This window comes from Tauraco erythrolophus, chromosome 1, assembly GCF_009769465.1.
Source record: "Tauraco erythrolophus isolate bTauEry1 chromosome 1, bTauEry1.pri, whole genome shotgun sequence".
NCBI lineage: Eukaryota > Metazoa > Chordata > Aves > Musophagiformes > Musophagidae > Tauraco > Tauraco erythrolophus.
Window position 1 is genome coordinate 70,629,269 of NC_141465.1, and position 17,781 is coordinate 70,647,049.

At 37.7% G+C, this 17,781-nt stretch overlaps 1 protein-coding gene across 1 annotated transcript in view; it reads right to left on the reverse strand.

Moving 5' to 3' along the window:
- The window catches only part of MYO16 (myosin XVI), a 296,257-nt gene that overhangs the window by 30,259 nt on the left and 248,217 nt on the right, over positions 1-17,781 (reverse strand). Inside the window, exons 29-31 of the mRNA XM_086610862.1 lie at positions 15,870-16,116; positions 13,717-14,024; positions 10,689-11,891 (exon numbers count right to left, since the gene is read on the reverse strand). Of these exons, the coding sequence (XP_086466988.1) occupies positions 10,689-11,891; positions 13,717-14,024; positions 15,870-16,116 (1,758 nt within the window). The remainder of the gene's footprint in view (positions 1-10,688; positions 11,892-13,716; positions 14,025-15,869; positions 16,117-17,781) is intronic.

A 17,781-nucleotide genomic window follows, 5' to 3' on the forward strand; every position in this document is an offset into this window, starting at 1 on the left:
ATGCAGGTATTTTTTGATGGAGGAAAAGGAGAGGAAGATAAAATACAAACAGGCAATTTTAATTTGGCTCAAGTGTTTACCACTGTGTTTTGTTGCACCTTGACAATTGCACTTGGCGTTTCCTGTTCTGGTCTGACTTAATGTTGAGACGTCCCTTTTTGGTGGCATTTGCTAACTACCCTCAGCACATGCTGTCTTGCGTGTCCTTTTGCTGGATAAATGCATATTGCTTCAGAGCAGTTCAGTTTACCCACACGAAGACACGCTGTGACCTGCCGTAGCATGACTGTTTACTTTGTCTGCTGAGAGCTGGAGGCAAACAGATGCATCTTATTTGCTGAAAGAAATGGAGCAGGATGAAAACTGTCAAGACAGGATTCCCCCAGCCTACTAGCGTGTACTACCTGTCTTACCCTCATAGTTGTGCTCCCAGCTGCCGCTGCCATCAAAAGCAATAATTATTCATTGATTTATTTCATCTCAGAAAGCCTGCCCTTACAGCAGCAACTGTCTAGGATTTCCCCCTGCAATGATGCTCCTAGAATAGGCAGCAATGAATTTGTACTGTCACTTCCAGCACCCCTTCTCTCTGAGCTGTGTCAGTGGAGCTATCAGATGGTGTTACAAGCCACTCAAGATACCACTTTCTTGAACAGAGCAGGTAAATACAGAAACAGACCACTTCTTTGCTCGGGAAGCTGCATTCATAGAAGCTCTGTATGGACACTGGAAAGCAAAGAGAGGAGACGCAAACTATGAGGACACCAAGTGACAAAACCCACTCTGCTGGAGCTAAAGAACTCCTCTGAAAAATATTGTGTTAGTGTGACACTGGTCAGTCAGAGTTCAGAAGATAAGGCTGGTAGTGAGAAGGAAGTTGCTGAAGTGACTACAGGAACTCCTAGATCTGGTTCAGCCCTTAAGAACCATCAGCTCAATCACTTTTTTGTAAATCACTTCACAGCTATGGAAAATATACACCTAGAACAGAAAAGTTTCTTCTGCTTTCTTCTCTGGCAGACTTGTGCTGGTGGGAAGATAGTGCTCTTATTTTACATTTATTTCAGTGACAATCATTACAAGGTATCAACCTTTCCCTCCTTCCTAGAAGTAACGTTAGGGACATCTCTGGGTCAGGTCAACTTTCAGAGTTGGTGGGGGAGATAGACAATGCAAGTGCCTTCTTCCCCTGTCTGGAGGACTCCGGATTGTTTGAATTAGGCTTGTTCCCCACATGAGACAAAGAATACCACTGCTCAAGTGGATAAAAAAGCCTTCTTAAATATTGATAATGGATGAAAAATATCTGGACAGGCTGCCACCTCTCCTGCTTCACCTGAGCAAGAACTTGGAACAAGTCTACAAGAAAGTTGGAGAGGGACTTTTTACAAAGGTATATGCTGATAGGACAAGGGGCAATGACTTTAAACTGAAAGAGGGGAGATTTAGATTAGATACAAGGAAGAAATATTTTACACTGAGGGTGGTGAGGCACTGGAACAGGTTGCCCAGAGATGTTGTGGATGCCCCATCCCTGGAAGTGTTCAAGGCCAGGTTAGATGAGGCTTTGAGCAATCTGATCTAGTGGAACGTGTCCCTGCCCATGGCAGGGGGGTTGGAATTAGATGATCTTTGAGGTCCCTTCCAACCCAAACCATTCTATGATCCTATGATTCTATCAACATCTTTTTAATGCAGCAAGTGTGCTAGAGTCCAGCCTGTGCACATGTTTCAGAGACTGGGGGTTTCATTCACCCCATCTTCTCTAGGAACTGATCTCTGCAGGCATTTCTGAGGTCCAGTACTGACCACTGACCATTTCCTGCCTTAGGAGAAGCATTTCTTCCCTCTGTGTTCCCATGTTCCCCACCTTTTCAAGTCTAATATGGAAAAAGTAGCTGATTTTACTCTGTAACAGTTTTGTTTACTGTTAGGTGTGTTTATTGGCTGACCAAAGAGTCTATTTCTTGTGTTTGCGTGGTTAAAAAAACCTGCTGGTGTGCTGGAAGAGGAGGTGGCAATTTCGTAAGAAACACAGCTTCCCTTTTTTAAACTGTTTTCTTCTAACTCATGTGGATGCAGCAGTTCTTTTTGAAGGCAAACATTTAAGTTTGTTTACATTTGTGTGTGGTATCTCAGTAACAGAACAGCCATTACCGCTGGGCTTTAGCTGCTCTTGGAAGGAATTATGTGATGAGACACTGTCTCAACCTTCCTCCCCCTCAAACACAGTTGCAAATATTGTAAAAATAAACAAACAAAATCCCCCCAAACAAACAAACAAATAAACAGACAGGGATTTGCTACTGCCAACAGCATCACATCAGTTCTATTTACTTTTCCCACAGATTATTTCTACAGAGATTTTTCAGGATCTCTCACACCAGCTCTGGCGTCGACTGTGACACAGAAGTCTTAGTGTAAGTGACTGTGTGGGGCAGATAAACTGTTTGAGCACATCCTGAGGGACGATCAAAGGAATATTTTTGGATCACCTGTACTGTAATCCTGCCCACAAAACAGGGACAGTTACTTTGGAAAACCTCTCAGACAACATTCCTAGTTTGCTTTTGAAGTGAGATTCTAAAATAACAATTGAATTTAGGTATTTCTTTAGCTTGTTTTTAAGTTCATTTTGAAAGGACACAGTGATGGTCGACACCTCCGCGAAACTGTGCTTATGTGATAAGCATCCATACTGTGCCCAAATATAGCCAACCTGTGGCTAAAAACCGTCACTACGTACTACTAGTATGTCAGCATCATACTGCAACCAGCCCTTAAGGAAAGAGCTAAAAAAAAATGAAATGTGGAACTTCAGGTCTAATTTTTTCTTATGTTTTTTCTTTTAAAAATTGCACCACACAAAGGCTAAAATTAATTTTCATGTTTTTCATTTTAAAATAGTGTGAAAACTCAAGTCAAAAGAGCGCTAAGCTGAAGGCTTCTTTATTTTCCCACTCACTAGTGGGCCTAGAGAGAAGACAGATGCCCCAAACTGTTACTCTTACTTTCAGTGATCCACTTCTAAATACTCTTCTACCCTCTCAACAGCAGAGTGTAGTGGTGTGGAGCAAGCATGAGGGTCAGGGCACCCCCATGTTTATGACCAAATCTTTTTCCCAATCTCTTTTCAATTGTCTTCATTTGCTCCTCCATCCAGCCTCACAAAATGCTGACGCTGGAAGTGGAATACAACCCAAACACGTGGGTCTAGAGTTTCATGGTGAGCTGCATGAGTCCAGTCAAGAACTTTGGGTCATCACTAAGGGGCTGGACTTTGTGCAGTTACAACTGCATTGCTCTTGGATACCTGAGCCAGTGAGTTTATAAGTAGCTTGGTTTATTTATAACACAACTTTCGTTGCTGTGTAGACATACCCCTAAATGACAACCTGACCACTGTTGAAATGGCCACTCTTGAACTTATCTAGGTCCAAAAATAAAGTCAACACATTTAACAGTTAACGTTTCCAGTATGAAAAATTTTGCTATGTTTGAGGCAAACCATTTCAATACTTTCCAAATATTTTTGAAAGCCTGGATGTGAAAGAATATTTATTTCTGCATAGAGTTTCGGAATGCTTGATTTTCATTCCAGGGCAAAACAAAAATAAATGTCACAATCTTGACATTTTCTGTGAAATGGAATTATTGTTCTCTACTGAGGCTCTGTGCAAAAGACGATTTAATGCTGAGATGGATGTAAATAAGTTAAAAGCATCTGAACAGATTTCTTACTCAAGTTGAGAATTTAATTAGAAATTTTCACTAAAATGGTGTTCAAATTTCTTTCTCCACTATGTCTCAAATCGCTGTAGTCCTGTAAAATCAAGTGATATAGTGTTTACTGCCAAATATCTACATTCTTGGTTGGTTATCAGGAACGGAAATGTGCTACAATTCAATTTCCTTGTTCTCTCATATACAGGTAATTTCTCACATTAATGTATCTTTGGTTTACAATTAGTGATGTAGTTGTTCCTAAGAAAAGTCCTTCGTGGTTCTGCATCTTGGATCATAAATAAAAAAATACTGAAGACTGTTTACTATTTAAAGAAGCCTACAACACTGTTAGTAATGAGACGAATTCCTGAACCATTTGGAATTAAAACAATGATGTTGCATTAGATGGTGAAGAAAAGACGTTGTTATAAAAATAATAAACCTGTAAATGTCTACTTGAATGATCAAAGTCACTATTAAAGGTGAGATACTATTAAAATCTATGGGCTCAAAATGCTCTAAGCTGAACCAGTATGGTGTGGTTATTGTGCTCCAGTATCAGAGAGGATGAAGGGGACACAAAGTAAATCTAACTCAATGGAAAGACAGCAAAAAAGAATCAGTAATTTAAAAGGATTGCCTGCAGTTCTCAGAAATGGACCATGTAAAAGGAACAGAAAAGTCGGTGCAACTTCTTCTCCTCAGCTTCCTTCTGGCTAAGCAGTGATTAGATATGAACAGAAGAGAGCCTGTACTGGGTCAGACCAAAGGTCTGTCTACTCTAGGATTCTTTTCTGACAGCTGTAGGTACTTACAGTATAAGATCATGTAAAAAATGCAGTGATATTTCCTGTGTGATCCCAAGGCTGCTCAGTCTCCTCCAGCCTCTATTTGACTGAATATAGAGTTTGGAAATGTGTGGAGGAGTGCTAAAGATTTGATTTTATTTTCAACACAAGCATTTAAAATGCAAAAAAATACAACAAAGGTTTATGACAATACCCATTTGTTTTTTCACCTGAAATATAAATGAGACTTGATTTGTTCTTCTAATAATCTTCAGGTTAAAATTGTTTATGGTAATCACACACAAAGCCTCTTTTCCATGTCAGAATAGAAAACCAAAACAAATTACACATTACATTATTTTAGGCTGTAAGAGCAAACACTGAAATCAACCGGGAAAAGAAAGGCTACAGTGAAAAAAAATCATCATAACAGAAACCCAAAAAACTCTTCAGCAGTAAAATATACTAGTTTTCAGACATTCTGAAATGGAAAATTATTCTTGGTATATTGCGTTTATCCTAAAACAGCAGATTTTTTTTTTTTTTTTTTTTTGTCAGAAATTATCCAGATAATGGCAGGCTTATAGATGAGGAGAAAACTGCAGGTTAAGGTGGTATCTTTCAGGCTGTAAAAAAGTTCATAGATAAGTCTGCAAATAGGAGTGGAGAGTACTTTCTCCAGTCTCTTCTGACCCCTTTTTCTGCTGCAGTAATGCAAACCACAATTATTTCCTCAGAAAAATCACCCAGCATGGGCTGGATGGCAACCATACTGCCAGCAGTTCTTTCTCTTCCTTTGTAATTTTCTGCATAGGGCATCTACAGCTGCCCAAGTACGGGCCTTTTCTTATGACTTGCATGAGCTTCATGACTTACTAGCAGTGCTTTGGCTTTCTCCCACTTTTCTGTACCTAGTGCAAGAGATTCAGATTGTGAGCTGCAAGTAGTTGATAGTGAATCAGAGAGTGATGACTCTCCTGTGTTTAGATATCTAATCGGAAAATTAGTCGCACAAAGTCACCCTCACTCCTTGGTAATTAAGGCAATTATATAAACAGATATTAATCTTTCTCAGAAGTGTTGTGAAACTTAATTCATTAAAGTTTTAATGCTTTGAGAGTTTTACTTGAAAGATGTTATAGGAGTCCAATGCCTCAAGTAATCATTCCTCCAGCACTCACAAGTAAAAGAAGACAAAAGGTGGCAACACAGCTTTCTGTATTACCTATTACTATGTTTTGTAAGTTCTTAGCTTTTGCCACAAAGAAAGTAAAACTATTGCATTGTATCCATATAATGTAGGAATAATGAGATGCAGATATGAATATTATCTTTATTAAGTTGCTTAAGAGGAAAATCTGAGTGGCTTAGAGGATAAGGGACTGGGATTTCATCTCAGAAACCCCAGTGGGGATTTAATTCGCAATCCACTGTTGAGACGTTAGCTGCACAATAGCTTACTCTAATCTGCTGATAGAGGGAAATTATTTACTAGCTATCAAAGGGATACCTGCCTTTGACAGGACAATACTCTCCATACATACACATTAAGTCCTGTTATTTTCTAAGTTTGAGCCAATTTCAGTCAAAAGTATTTGGCTAGCTTTAGTCCCAACTAGCTACATCTAAATACCTGCATTATTTGCCAGTTGTAACTATCTTCCTGTGACTTCCAGTGCTTAAATTGGAGAATGTGGAATGATTTACCGATATGTGAAGCTACCTGCCTTGGAAATACTGCACTTAGAAATAAGGTAAAGGAGGAATTCATATAGTTAACGGATGCCGAAGATACCGGGCAAACATTTGAGCAGTGTCGATATTTTGTTAACAATCTAACGTTTGCCTGCCTTTTCTGTTGTTACTATATAAGTTACTAAACTGTTCTGGAAAGGAACAGGTCACTAAATCATACAGATCTACTTATATCGAAACACTAACAATAATTCACAGAACTTGGAAGCCTATATATTGATGACCTACAAAAAGGAAAGGTCTTCCTGATTTTATTTCTTAGGCACCTAAATCTGGGATTGCAAGCTTGCACATTTTCTTTTGCTCAGTCACAGAAGTCAAGCATCCATGCTGGTCTTTTCTCAACAAGCAGGGAGAGAAGGCATTAAGTCTTTATTTCAGTCACCTGATGGTAAGGAAATTAATCCAGGTTAAGTGAAAATCATATTTCCTTTGCTCCTTTCCCTTTAGAATCCACATGAATACTCACTCTGTCAATCTGAGCATGGATGATGGGCTGGGAATTATTCCATCTTTTGTTCTGAAGCTGAAATGATTCCTTTTGTACGGAATAATTTAGTAGCAACTGTACCAATTCAGAGAAATAACACTACAACCTAGAAATCTGAGTATCATTCATCCATGTTGAGGAAAAGAAAATTCTGTCCTTGCTCCACAAATACATAATATGAAATGCTTAAACATGGAATTGTCTCTTCCTTACATAAGGAATGTGTTATTTGTTCAATAGTTTATAATATTTGTACATCCTGCTACAGAGTGTGGTTTTGCGATTAAGACACTGAATTTGGTTTCATGAAATTGTTTCAAATCTAAGGTCCTGTCTAGAAATATTTGAGTAGGTCCTCTGCACACAAGCATTCTGTTTCTATTTGTCTTGCAAACTAAAGTTTCTACTTCTAGAAATCAGGGAGAATAGAAAAAAAGTGTGTGTGTATTATCACTTATTTGCACTCAAGTCTCGTTTTATATAGAGTAAAAGGAAATCCTTGTCTAACAATACAGTTGTAGCTTCAATGACAACTCTTCAACCTTGGAGAAATTATTTTATCTCATTTCTCACCTATTACAGTTTTGCTTATTTAAACTATAAGCTCTGCAGAGCAGAAAATTTCTCCTATTACATGTAAAGTATTTTGCAAGAAATTGCATACTATATGATCCTGATCATTGCTTGAACTAGTAGATGCTACTGTTGTATTAAAAAAATGGCCAGGATAGGCCACCAGCTAATGAAAATTTTTGCCGTTTGATTTTTTGTTGTTGTTGTTGCCTGTGTGAAAGAAGAGTGCTTTCAGTTCAGTTCACAGTCAGTCCACAGTTCATCAGAAACCCACAAATCTGTTCTATAGTAATTCTGGGTGATCATTTCCCATGGAGAGGTCAGGAGCCAAAAGGACATCAGTGTTCTCAGGCCTTGAAATTACTTATCCAAGCAAGAGGGAGGCACGTTGAGGGACCTGTCTGTATTGCACTTTTATTGGCAAGGAGGCTTTTATCTCAAAGGCTGATGATCCTGTACAGAAACTTATTGATTCTCATAGCTAACTCTCCTTGACTTCAAAATGGTCCACAATTTTACTTTCTGTTTTTATCTAAGGTTGTTGGTAGGTTATAACTTAAGGAAATAAAGGAAATTGCACATTACAGAGTGCTACTCTAGGCCATGTCTTCAATTTTAATGAATTTCTTTTTTTTTTTTTTTTTTTTTACCATGTAAACCCCTATAAATAAAATACTACAAATGACAAAATGAAGAAATGGATGAGTCTTCCAGGAACTTAATATGCATTAGGCAATAGGTGATAAAAAATCAGGAGGTAAGACATGGACAACTAGTTTTACATAATAGAGTCTGCTCTGCTGATTGCCATCTTATAACTTTGCATCAGAGGTTAAATAAAAGATTTTTTTTCCAACTGTTATCCTAGAAATGAACTGAACACATGAAGTACATGAAAAAAGGTGAGTTGTAGAAACATGCACATACATTCACCTGCATTTCTTTGTTACTTTCAATCCATCTGCTCATCATTGAACTATTCATATGTAACCGCACTTAGTATTATACAGGAGCTTCCTAGCTCATAAAATATTGATTCAGGTTTTTTATCGTGTATCTTTCTTGAACTTTGATCTTTCATACTTAGTGCTGCCTTGATGAAATATTTAGAAGTACAACATTTTCCATGCAAAAGGTAAATTTAGAGTTTTTATATGTTAGCCTCTGTTAACGCACTAGCTTCAACCCAAAAAGAGACCCGAGATGAACTTTATCTTGGTCATGTTTAGTTGAAAATTGAGTTTGTGCTAATCCTCCATCCCCCAAACCCTTTTTTGTTTCAAGGCAAAAGTCAGTTTTGTGACTTGATTGGAGTAGGTTTACCACAGTTCCTCGTCAGGTACATTGTGAGAGCCTTGAGAAGATATACCCAAAGAGCTGAATTTAACAGTTACCTCCAAGTGGATAAAAATGTGTTATCTATAAAACAAAATAAGACCCCTAATTTAAAAATGAAAACAAAACAAAACAAACCAAACCATTCTACATACATTTATAGGCATTGAATGCTATCACACAATTTTGCCAAAGCAAACAAAGCTACTGCAACATCTCCTTTACAAATTTCATCAGAATAACAAACAAGGCATTTTCATGAGGTTGAGAGCTAATGAAGTCTCAGTTCATAGCTCATGGCTGATTGAATTTGGCATCCAGGAACATGCAAGGTCCAGCTAAAGCTTTTTCACAGTCTGGAGGACTCACAAGGGTTCTGTCCATCATGGTTACTCTGATACCTAGTAGGAGCCTTTCTCGCAGCATAAGTCTCTTGTCTCCACCAAGCCACTAACTTTTATGAAATCTGGAGAAAATCAATTAGTTTTGAGACCTTTATCTCCTTGTTGTATTTGGTTGAAAGGGGTTTTGGCTGAAGGCTGCTGAGGTTCATAAGGACAGAGAGATAGGGTGGCAAACACATAGACATACACATATCCAGAGTAAGTACAAACACCTGATTCTGTTCTATTATAGCTGCATAAATAAGGATATGACACTGAAATCAATGGAGCAGTATATATTTAAGAAAATGGACAATGAATAAGAAGATAAATTATCCTGTTCTCTACTGTTTTGTGTTATATTTCAAAAATATTCATATTGCTCATTTTGAATACATTGCGCACAGCTCTTGATTAAGACAAGCTGAAGAAATAGAGAAAACGGTCTGTAGGTTTTATCACTCAATTTTAAATTAACAAAATTTTTGTTTGAGAAGATGCTACTAGAGAGAGAAGTTTCTGTATACAGTGCACTGACTATTTTCAACAGGAGACTTTCTTTTTTAAATCAGAAAGTAATGTGAAGACTGGAGTCAGTGTTGTAATTGATATGCAGAACCAGGATTTACTTCAACTTTAATCACTTAGAAGTAACAACTCTACTGGTTTAAAGATCTAAGTTTTTTCCATGCCCAATGGAGAAAGATATGTGGGAGGAATTAAACTCTCAAAATGACCATCTCTTCATAGCCTAAGCTATCAATGCCTACATATTGAGTTTTTCGATGGACAAAGTTAGGTCAGAAGCATCTCACCCTTACAGGGCAACTAATTGAATTCATTAACATCAGGATGAATTATCAGTATTCGTAAGATCCATAGATTCGTTCCAGTAACAACATTAAACTCTTTATTACTTGGACAAGGCAAATGATTAAGTGATAACGTCTGAGGACTGTGGTCTCAAAAATCTTTAGCAAAATGGCAAGTTTGCTTCTTTTTATAGTTGGCTGTTGCTTTAGATAAAAAAACGTTCTCCAGATGCGAGAAAGCCAGGACACCAAGTAATCTCTGGGTATGTACATAAGTGCATGTAACCAACAGGAAAGGTAGGAGTAAAAGGAAAGAAAAGAGAAATAAATATAGTTTGCTGCATGACTCTCTGTCTCAGCTTTATTTAGGAGAATAATAACAGCTTTATTATTAAATTCAGAACCTTAAAAGAAAGTCTTCGAATTAAAGTACCTGCTGTCTACCAGACACCTAGCCATATATTTCCTTCAAAGTATTTCTAAAGATTGATACCATAAACTCATTTTCACATGATGTAATATCTGTGTTTATTTTACTGAGACTGCTGGAATGTTAAAAATAATCCATTTAAATCTGTGCCATACAAATATTTTGGTGAAAGAAAAGTAGGCATCTCAGAGAAAACCTGAAGACCTAAAATTTTTACAGGCGATGTATTTTCCGTATGTGTTTCTTATGACTACAACATATCTTTATTTAAAAAAAAAAACCAACCCACAAACAACAGTTTTGTTTTGTATTTTTACCTACTCTACCAACTTCCAATGTAAGAAAGTTTTGGTACAGAAGAAATACACTATATGGAAGCATAGAGATCTGTCTTACCTTCTGGCTCCCTGATCTTACGTCCTGCTGCAGATTTTCGTAGCACACTCCGTCCTGAGTTGAACAAGCTAGTTAACTCATCAAGGGGACTGGTCAATGACCATGAGTTTGTAGGGCTGTATGGAGATGAAGATGATGAATTTGAGTTCAATTTCCTGTGATCTGCTCTTGCCACCTTTGGGGAGTAAGGCAGTTTGGAGAACGGAGAAGATGAGCATCCAAGCTGAGCAGAATTTGGTCTCTGAGGTACTTTTGACAGGTCTGAGTTTGCACCTGGTTTCCCTGTATTAATCAGAAAACTAGCACAAGTCTCTGGAGGAAATGCAAAATGTGTGGAAGCCCGGTAGGAAATAGGAGGTGGTACAGGAGGAGGGGGTGGTGGGAGAGGAGGAGGTGGTGTGGAAGGAGGAGTCACTTTGCTGGAAACATTGAACACAGCCAAGCCTGGAGATGCTGGTCTTTCATTCTCCCCTTTCTGGCTCTTGGAGTACTGTGGTGATAATGGACTTGAGCCTTCTGACTGCACAGGGTATTTTAGGTTGGTTTCCAAGACAGGAAGCTTTTTGACTTCTAGTGGTGTTAGAGGTGACTCATCAGAAGCAGGTGAACACGTGACAGGGGTTGGAGGAAATACCAGAAGTGGTGGCCTGTGAGGGAGCAAGTTAGGGAAAGGGGCTGGAATGTCACATGAGTCTTTATAGATCAAAGCTGTCTGACTGTTTCCATCCAATGCTCCATCTTCAACGTTAACACTTTTTTTGCTTTCAAACAATAGAGGAGGAGATCCAGTCACTACTGGAATTATTCCACTACCATTGCTTCCTTCTTCTGGTAGAAAATACTTCATTTCTTCATATACAGACTCTCCTTGTTCTGGGCTTTCTGCTTCAGCAGAACTGCTTTTCATTGCATTCCCTACCATTTCAATGTAGACAGGCTCATTTTCCTCCTCTTCTTGTGACATATAGAGACTCAACACGCCATGTTGTGGCCCATCAGTAGAAGCTACTCTCTGTACTGTCACAGTATCATAGCCACCTGGTTTAGCTACTGTGCTTGCCTGTTTTACATCCCCAGGCTTCTGGCCAGGTATTTCTTCATATGAACCACTAAGTTTCGTATTGGGACTTCGTTTTGGTTTTCTGGGAGGTATTTTTTTCATGGTACTATAGTCATCACTGTGTGGCCTTGGACGAGTCAGTACTAGGAAAGTGAAAAAGGTCTGTGTTATTAAGAGATCAAAGTAATTTTTTTCTTACACAGGTCCAGTACTTTAAGCCTTCAAATGTTGCTCATACAGTTTTACAATGAGCAGCAGTTGCAAACACAGGATTCAGTCGAAAGCATAAATATTTCATGGAACAAAATGCAGAACTTTCAGGTGCCAAACACAAGTCTTTGCTACCGAGGCATATAATCTGCTTTGGTAATCTCTACTGCCACTAAAAGATGAGAACTAACACCTGAGGAGATATCTTCTGAATTCAAATGCTCACTGCAAGGTCTGTAACACATGGAAAAACGTGCTTGTTATTCCTTTTGCACCAAGGAAGAAGGGCACTCTTTTAACTAGGAGTTTCAGCATGGTGCTACTTTGACACACATTGCCAGTAACTGAAGCATCCCCCTGTTATGTAATATCTGTAAAACTAATTACAGGCAGATATTATGCCTGTCTCTTCTGCTTTTGTCCTGCAGGTGTGGAAATAATTTATAAAGTTAGGAAATCCCATAGCCTAAAGGCAATTCCTGAACTGAGTATACAGTCAACTAAACTAGATGTCTTTTCACAGCTTCCAAGCACGCATGTTGTGGAGAGACTGGATATCTAGGTGATTGGTCTTTTAAGATCAAAATTACATGGTGTAAATCAGAGCTGGTTTTGGACAAAGACTCGGGAAACTGACGTAATTCTTGGAAAATGAGTAAACAGCAGGGAAACTGGCCCTATTGTTTCATACATATGAGAAGAATTCCAAAGCTGCTTTGTGAGTGTACATAAGCATTAGCGTTAAGACCATGCATATATATATATATATAAATTGTCATTCTTTCAAAAACCTCTGCTAGAGCTTTTGGGTTAAATCAATCATCTCTTGCAGAGCTGGACACAGAAAGCCGAAACCACTGCAGAGCTCCTTAAGCCACACTAGTTTAAAAGTATGTTGGACACAGTCCATCTCTCCTTACACAGAGCTTGAACGAAGAAGGAAGAGGTGAAGAAAAATGAACTTGCATGTAAGGAACTGGACAGGAGAATTATTTTGCAAGAGGGAGCTGCAAAGGCTTCCATCCATTGTATGCAGGATTAGAGAATGGTTATACATAGCTTTAAACCCAACCTGAAGGATCTTCCCTGATAAGCCTAGAGGATCCTTTACACAAAGCCTGACAAGTCAGGCTTATCAAGGAAAAGCAGAATGCATTCCTCCCCTTCGTCTTCAACTCATTCATTTCAGGGGTGAAGAAGAATAGAACAACTGAACTCAGAACTGGTCTATAGGCACTACAATGCATCGAGACACTTTGAGACTTTCATACCACTTTCCTTCTAAACAAAAAATTCACTGTAAGCAAGTTATGGCACAAACGTAAACCACTGAATGCATAAGTTATTCATGTGAACATAGAGAAAAAGTAGGATAAAGTTTAATGTTTAACTTGGAGAAATTAAAGATTTGAGCATTCTGGTTTTGTGAAGCAAGGTATTCTAACATATAGTTTAAAAGATGAAATAAAACGGTCAGTGGGGTCGAATAGCTCAAGTTGACAGAGATAATTTGTCTCTAGAGGGAGTTCTGCAAATAGGTTTTGGTTGTTGACAAACTAGGCAATTAAAACACATGATTATGATTTTCTGATTTGGAAACAAATGACGAATTGACTAATTTTATTTACTGCCACTGAAATATTTCAGGGAAGTAGGAGTTTTCAAAGGTACTTGACTGTGTTTAAAAGGATCAAAGTGAAAAGAATAAATCAATAACCTAGAGTAACATTTGTGACTGTTTCTCCCTTTATGCCTAACCTTCATTAGCGGTTTCCTTAGAAGCTGCCGACAAGCAAGCACTAACAGCCTCGTATGAAGCGCTCAGTCGTGTGTTGGGGTCCCTCTTTGGTTTGGGAGGAGGCTGTTTCCTTGGTGATGGCAGGCTATTGCTATCGTCCATGCTGAACACAGAGTGCAGGGAGGGGGATCTGATGGATGACCCAGCCGCAGAATGTACCAAGCCATCCACTGCCATGGGGACAGGGACAGAGCTGGAATGAAAGTGCTTAGGCGTTCGACAGCCGGCAAAGCTGTCCTCAGGGACCTTCCCACCCTTGTCTTCAGCTCTGAAAACACAGAAAAGAGGCCCAGATGCATTATTCAAGCGATAACAATGAACCTGTTCATGCAAACATAACAACAGCTTTTTGGTAAACAATCTCACAACTCCCCTGCTGTGTCGAGGGGATGTGTGTAGTAATCTTCTGACAAACAAATCCAGATCAAGCTGCTAGCTTTCTTCCATTTCCTGTTTCATGATAAATCAGGACACTGGCCCTTTTTCACACAAACTCAGCCTTCCTTAAGCAGTTTCATATTGTTGATCAGACATTCACCGAATGAATTGTTCACACTTTGATTGTTACAGACAATCAAAAGCTGCATTTTCAATCTGAATGACAATTTCTGGGAAATCCATTTTAATAGAAAGTTACCGAGGCAGCAAATGCTGAGCCTTTATCATTATTTTCTAAAAAGACAACTATAAATTCTATTTAGATAATGCAAATCTTTAACATACTAGATGACCTTTTTAACTAGCTACATTGGCTGCTTGAACAATTCCACTCGGATATCAATATATCTCCCTGTCTAAGCTTGATTATCAGTTATCATTTTAATAATATTAATTATGACGTTATGTTTTGTTATTTCAATCCCTGTTTTTGAGTTTTATTTATTCCAATTTTTTCTTTTTTTTTTTTTCTGTTTCAACGTGTATTGAGAAATGATGTTTATCAGCTGCTTTCAATGAATTGATTTTTAACAAAAATTTTTCTAACATTTTCTTCCTCCAAAAATCAAAATGCTGAAAACCTTTTAACTTTGAGTGGTAATATATTAGATAGAAGATGTCTATACTGTCATTTTACAAAAAAATCCCTGCGCATTTGTTTTTTTAAATTGTATTTCTGCATGGCAAATCACCAGCAGAGCTGGAATTCATGCACAGGATATAGCCAGCTGCCCATGTAGTAAATGAAATAGCTAAAGATGAAAGCATGGTGCTCAGTGGATAATTTGTTTTCACTGTAATGTTTAATTACAGTCTTTCCTACAAAGGCATTTCCTCCAATATGTAATCACTGGGATATTTGAAGCTAATTAAGCAGATGCACTGCCATTTTCACTTTAATAAAAGTCACTGACAAAAGCAATGAAAGCAAATGGAGTTGTTCTGGATGAAAATTAAGTTCCTATGGAAAAATAAACATTTATATGTCCAGCAAGTTATAGTATATTCCTGCTATAGACACATACCTATTAACTGCAAATGATACCTCTGCCCATTCAGGTGTCTGAGAGAAAAGAGAGCAGGGTATTCCCAGAGAAAGGCTCTCCAGCATTTGCTGGATTTGTAAAATAGGCACTCCTGAAAACTCTGATGGGAGTTAAAGAAAAAACATTTGCCTATTTTCAAGCAAGAAGAAAGAAACCTCCTCACAATCTATCTAGTTCAATGCATAATCAGAATTTCTTCGTCTGGACTTTGTTGTATTTTAATGCCTTCCTAGCTGTTTTTCATTATCTTGGCAACTTCCCAATGTTGGAATTTTAAGTTAGAGGAATTATTCACTTGTTTGTTTGGTTTGATGAAAGTTCAACTATAATCTATTTATGTTAGAATTAAAAAGTATTTCTGTAAAAAATAAAAGCCTCAGAGACTTGAATAAGTTCCTATAAAGCTCAGTGTCCCCTGAATAGGATAAAAGGGGTGTCCTTATGTTTCTAGACTTAATTACCTGATATGCAGAAAAAAAATAGTGTCTAGCATTGATGTGGGTTGAGTATACACTGGAGAATCCTCTTGCAAATCCTCAGTCATTTCTGGGACTTTCTAAGCAGGGAAGGAAATCACTAAAACTGACAAAATGCTTTAATTCTTCACAGTAAATATTTTTTCATCTTACCTTTTGTGGCCTTCTTCTGGCCTGTTTCTAGCCTCTAACTTTTCCCTCTGGTAAGCCGCATTCATCTCATTGCGGAGTCGGTCACTTTCCCGAGCAATGTCAGAAGCATTCTGAATGACTAAGGCATCGTATGTTTTCAATCCCATATCCTCAGCATTCTGCAAGAAGCTTTTGATTGAGGTGACCTCTTGCTGTTTGATGCTCATCTTCTGTAGCAGGCGCTGGCGAGCTAGAAATCCTCTTACAACTACCATAACAGAAGGAAAAATTATAGATCAAAGCAGGACAACTAATTAATTAGTGAATAACGTAATATTACTGTGTGTTCTGCTGTAAACATGAGCAAATAAGTTCAGTCAATGTCTTAGACAAAGAACAAAAGAAATGTGATGGCATATAAATAACTAACTTAAATAGAACTCTCTCTGTTTTCTATTGTCAGTGCTTAGAACAAAGCAGTGATAGTAAATTCATTCATAAATTTGAGCTATCACAACTCAAAAGGTTTACTTTCACTGAATGTTATTATTTATTACATTACAACTGGAAACTTGCATGTGTGCTACAGATTGTGAAAGCACACATTTACACTGCAAAGGTCAAAAGAAAATTTGTTTCAAAATAAAACCCTGAATAAATCATTGTTGCAATGAATGCAGTAGGAATTAAATGATCGTATGCTTTTCATTAACTTAAAAACATGCTTTACACACTTTGGTGTACCTAAAACCATCAAAACCACACAAGATTTTCTACTGAGACTTAAAGACCTTTTGTTGCTCATTTTATTTCAGCAAAAACATTAGATTAATTTAATGCAAATTTCTCAAAACTATCTGTCACATCATGTCTGAATTTTTCAGTTTAAAATTTTCACCTGCATTGCATCAGCTTTATGTATCTATTAGGCCTATTTTTCACACTCTTTGTCAGTCTTACGTTGGGAGAAGATTTTGGTGTATCTCCTCTAATACCTTTCCCTACTATTGTCCTAAGTATGTTTATTCATTACAAGAAATTCTATTCAACCTAAATACCACCTAGTTCCTTGAATTTTCAGAAGTACCCAGTTGATCAAAGCACAAAGCACAGGGACCTCCGTGGCCATGGTGAATTTGGCACCAAACTAATTGCTCCACCTGCAACAGGGTGGTGTTATTATTCCCTGAGTGCATGTTTTGGCTTAGAAGGAAGAGATACGCGAACTAAAGGTGCTTTATTTGTGGATTTTTTTTTTTTTTAAGTTCCACAATATCCTGATTCTTTCCAGATCTGGAATAACTGCTGTGTACCTCACAGGGAAGAATCTGTTCTAGAATTATTCGTCTGTTGCCTAAAATATTGTTGATTTTCAGTACATGAACTTACATGTAGAAAAAATAGATTGAACTTCATCATTGCTTGTTATGGTTACTCTCATTCAGGTCACTGAAAGTTTTTCATCAGTGAAGTCAGCAGGCAATAGCCTGTATAAGATGTTGGTTTCAGTTTGGGGGAAATAGCGAAAATGTTAATATTAAGACTGAAAGGTAAAAAAATGCTAAAATGCATTAGGTCTTTTTAACAATGTAATTAAGTTTCAGTCTTAGGAATGTGGCAGAACAACTTCAAATGACAGAGAAGCAAGCTGAATTAATCTAACGGAAAAATATAAATGGAGAAAGATACAATTAGTCTTCTATGATTGTAAAATTATATTAAATAAAATAAACAGCTAAAACAGATGCCAATGTAAAGTATTTTCTATCACCTTCTATGTCCTCATTCAGATACTCAAAATAAGATTTTTTTTAGAGATGCTCCGTGCCCAGCTGATGAAATACAAGAAAGGCTAATGTCAACATACTAATGCTGCTCCTATCCAAAATTCACTGGGTTTGGAAGCATTTAAGTTCAGGTGCTTTGAAATTAT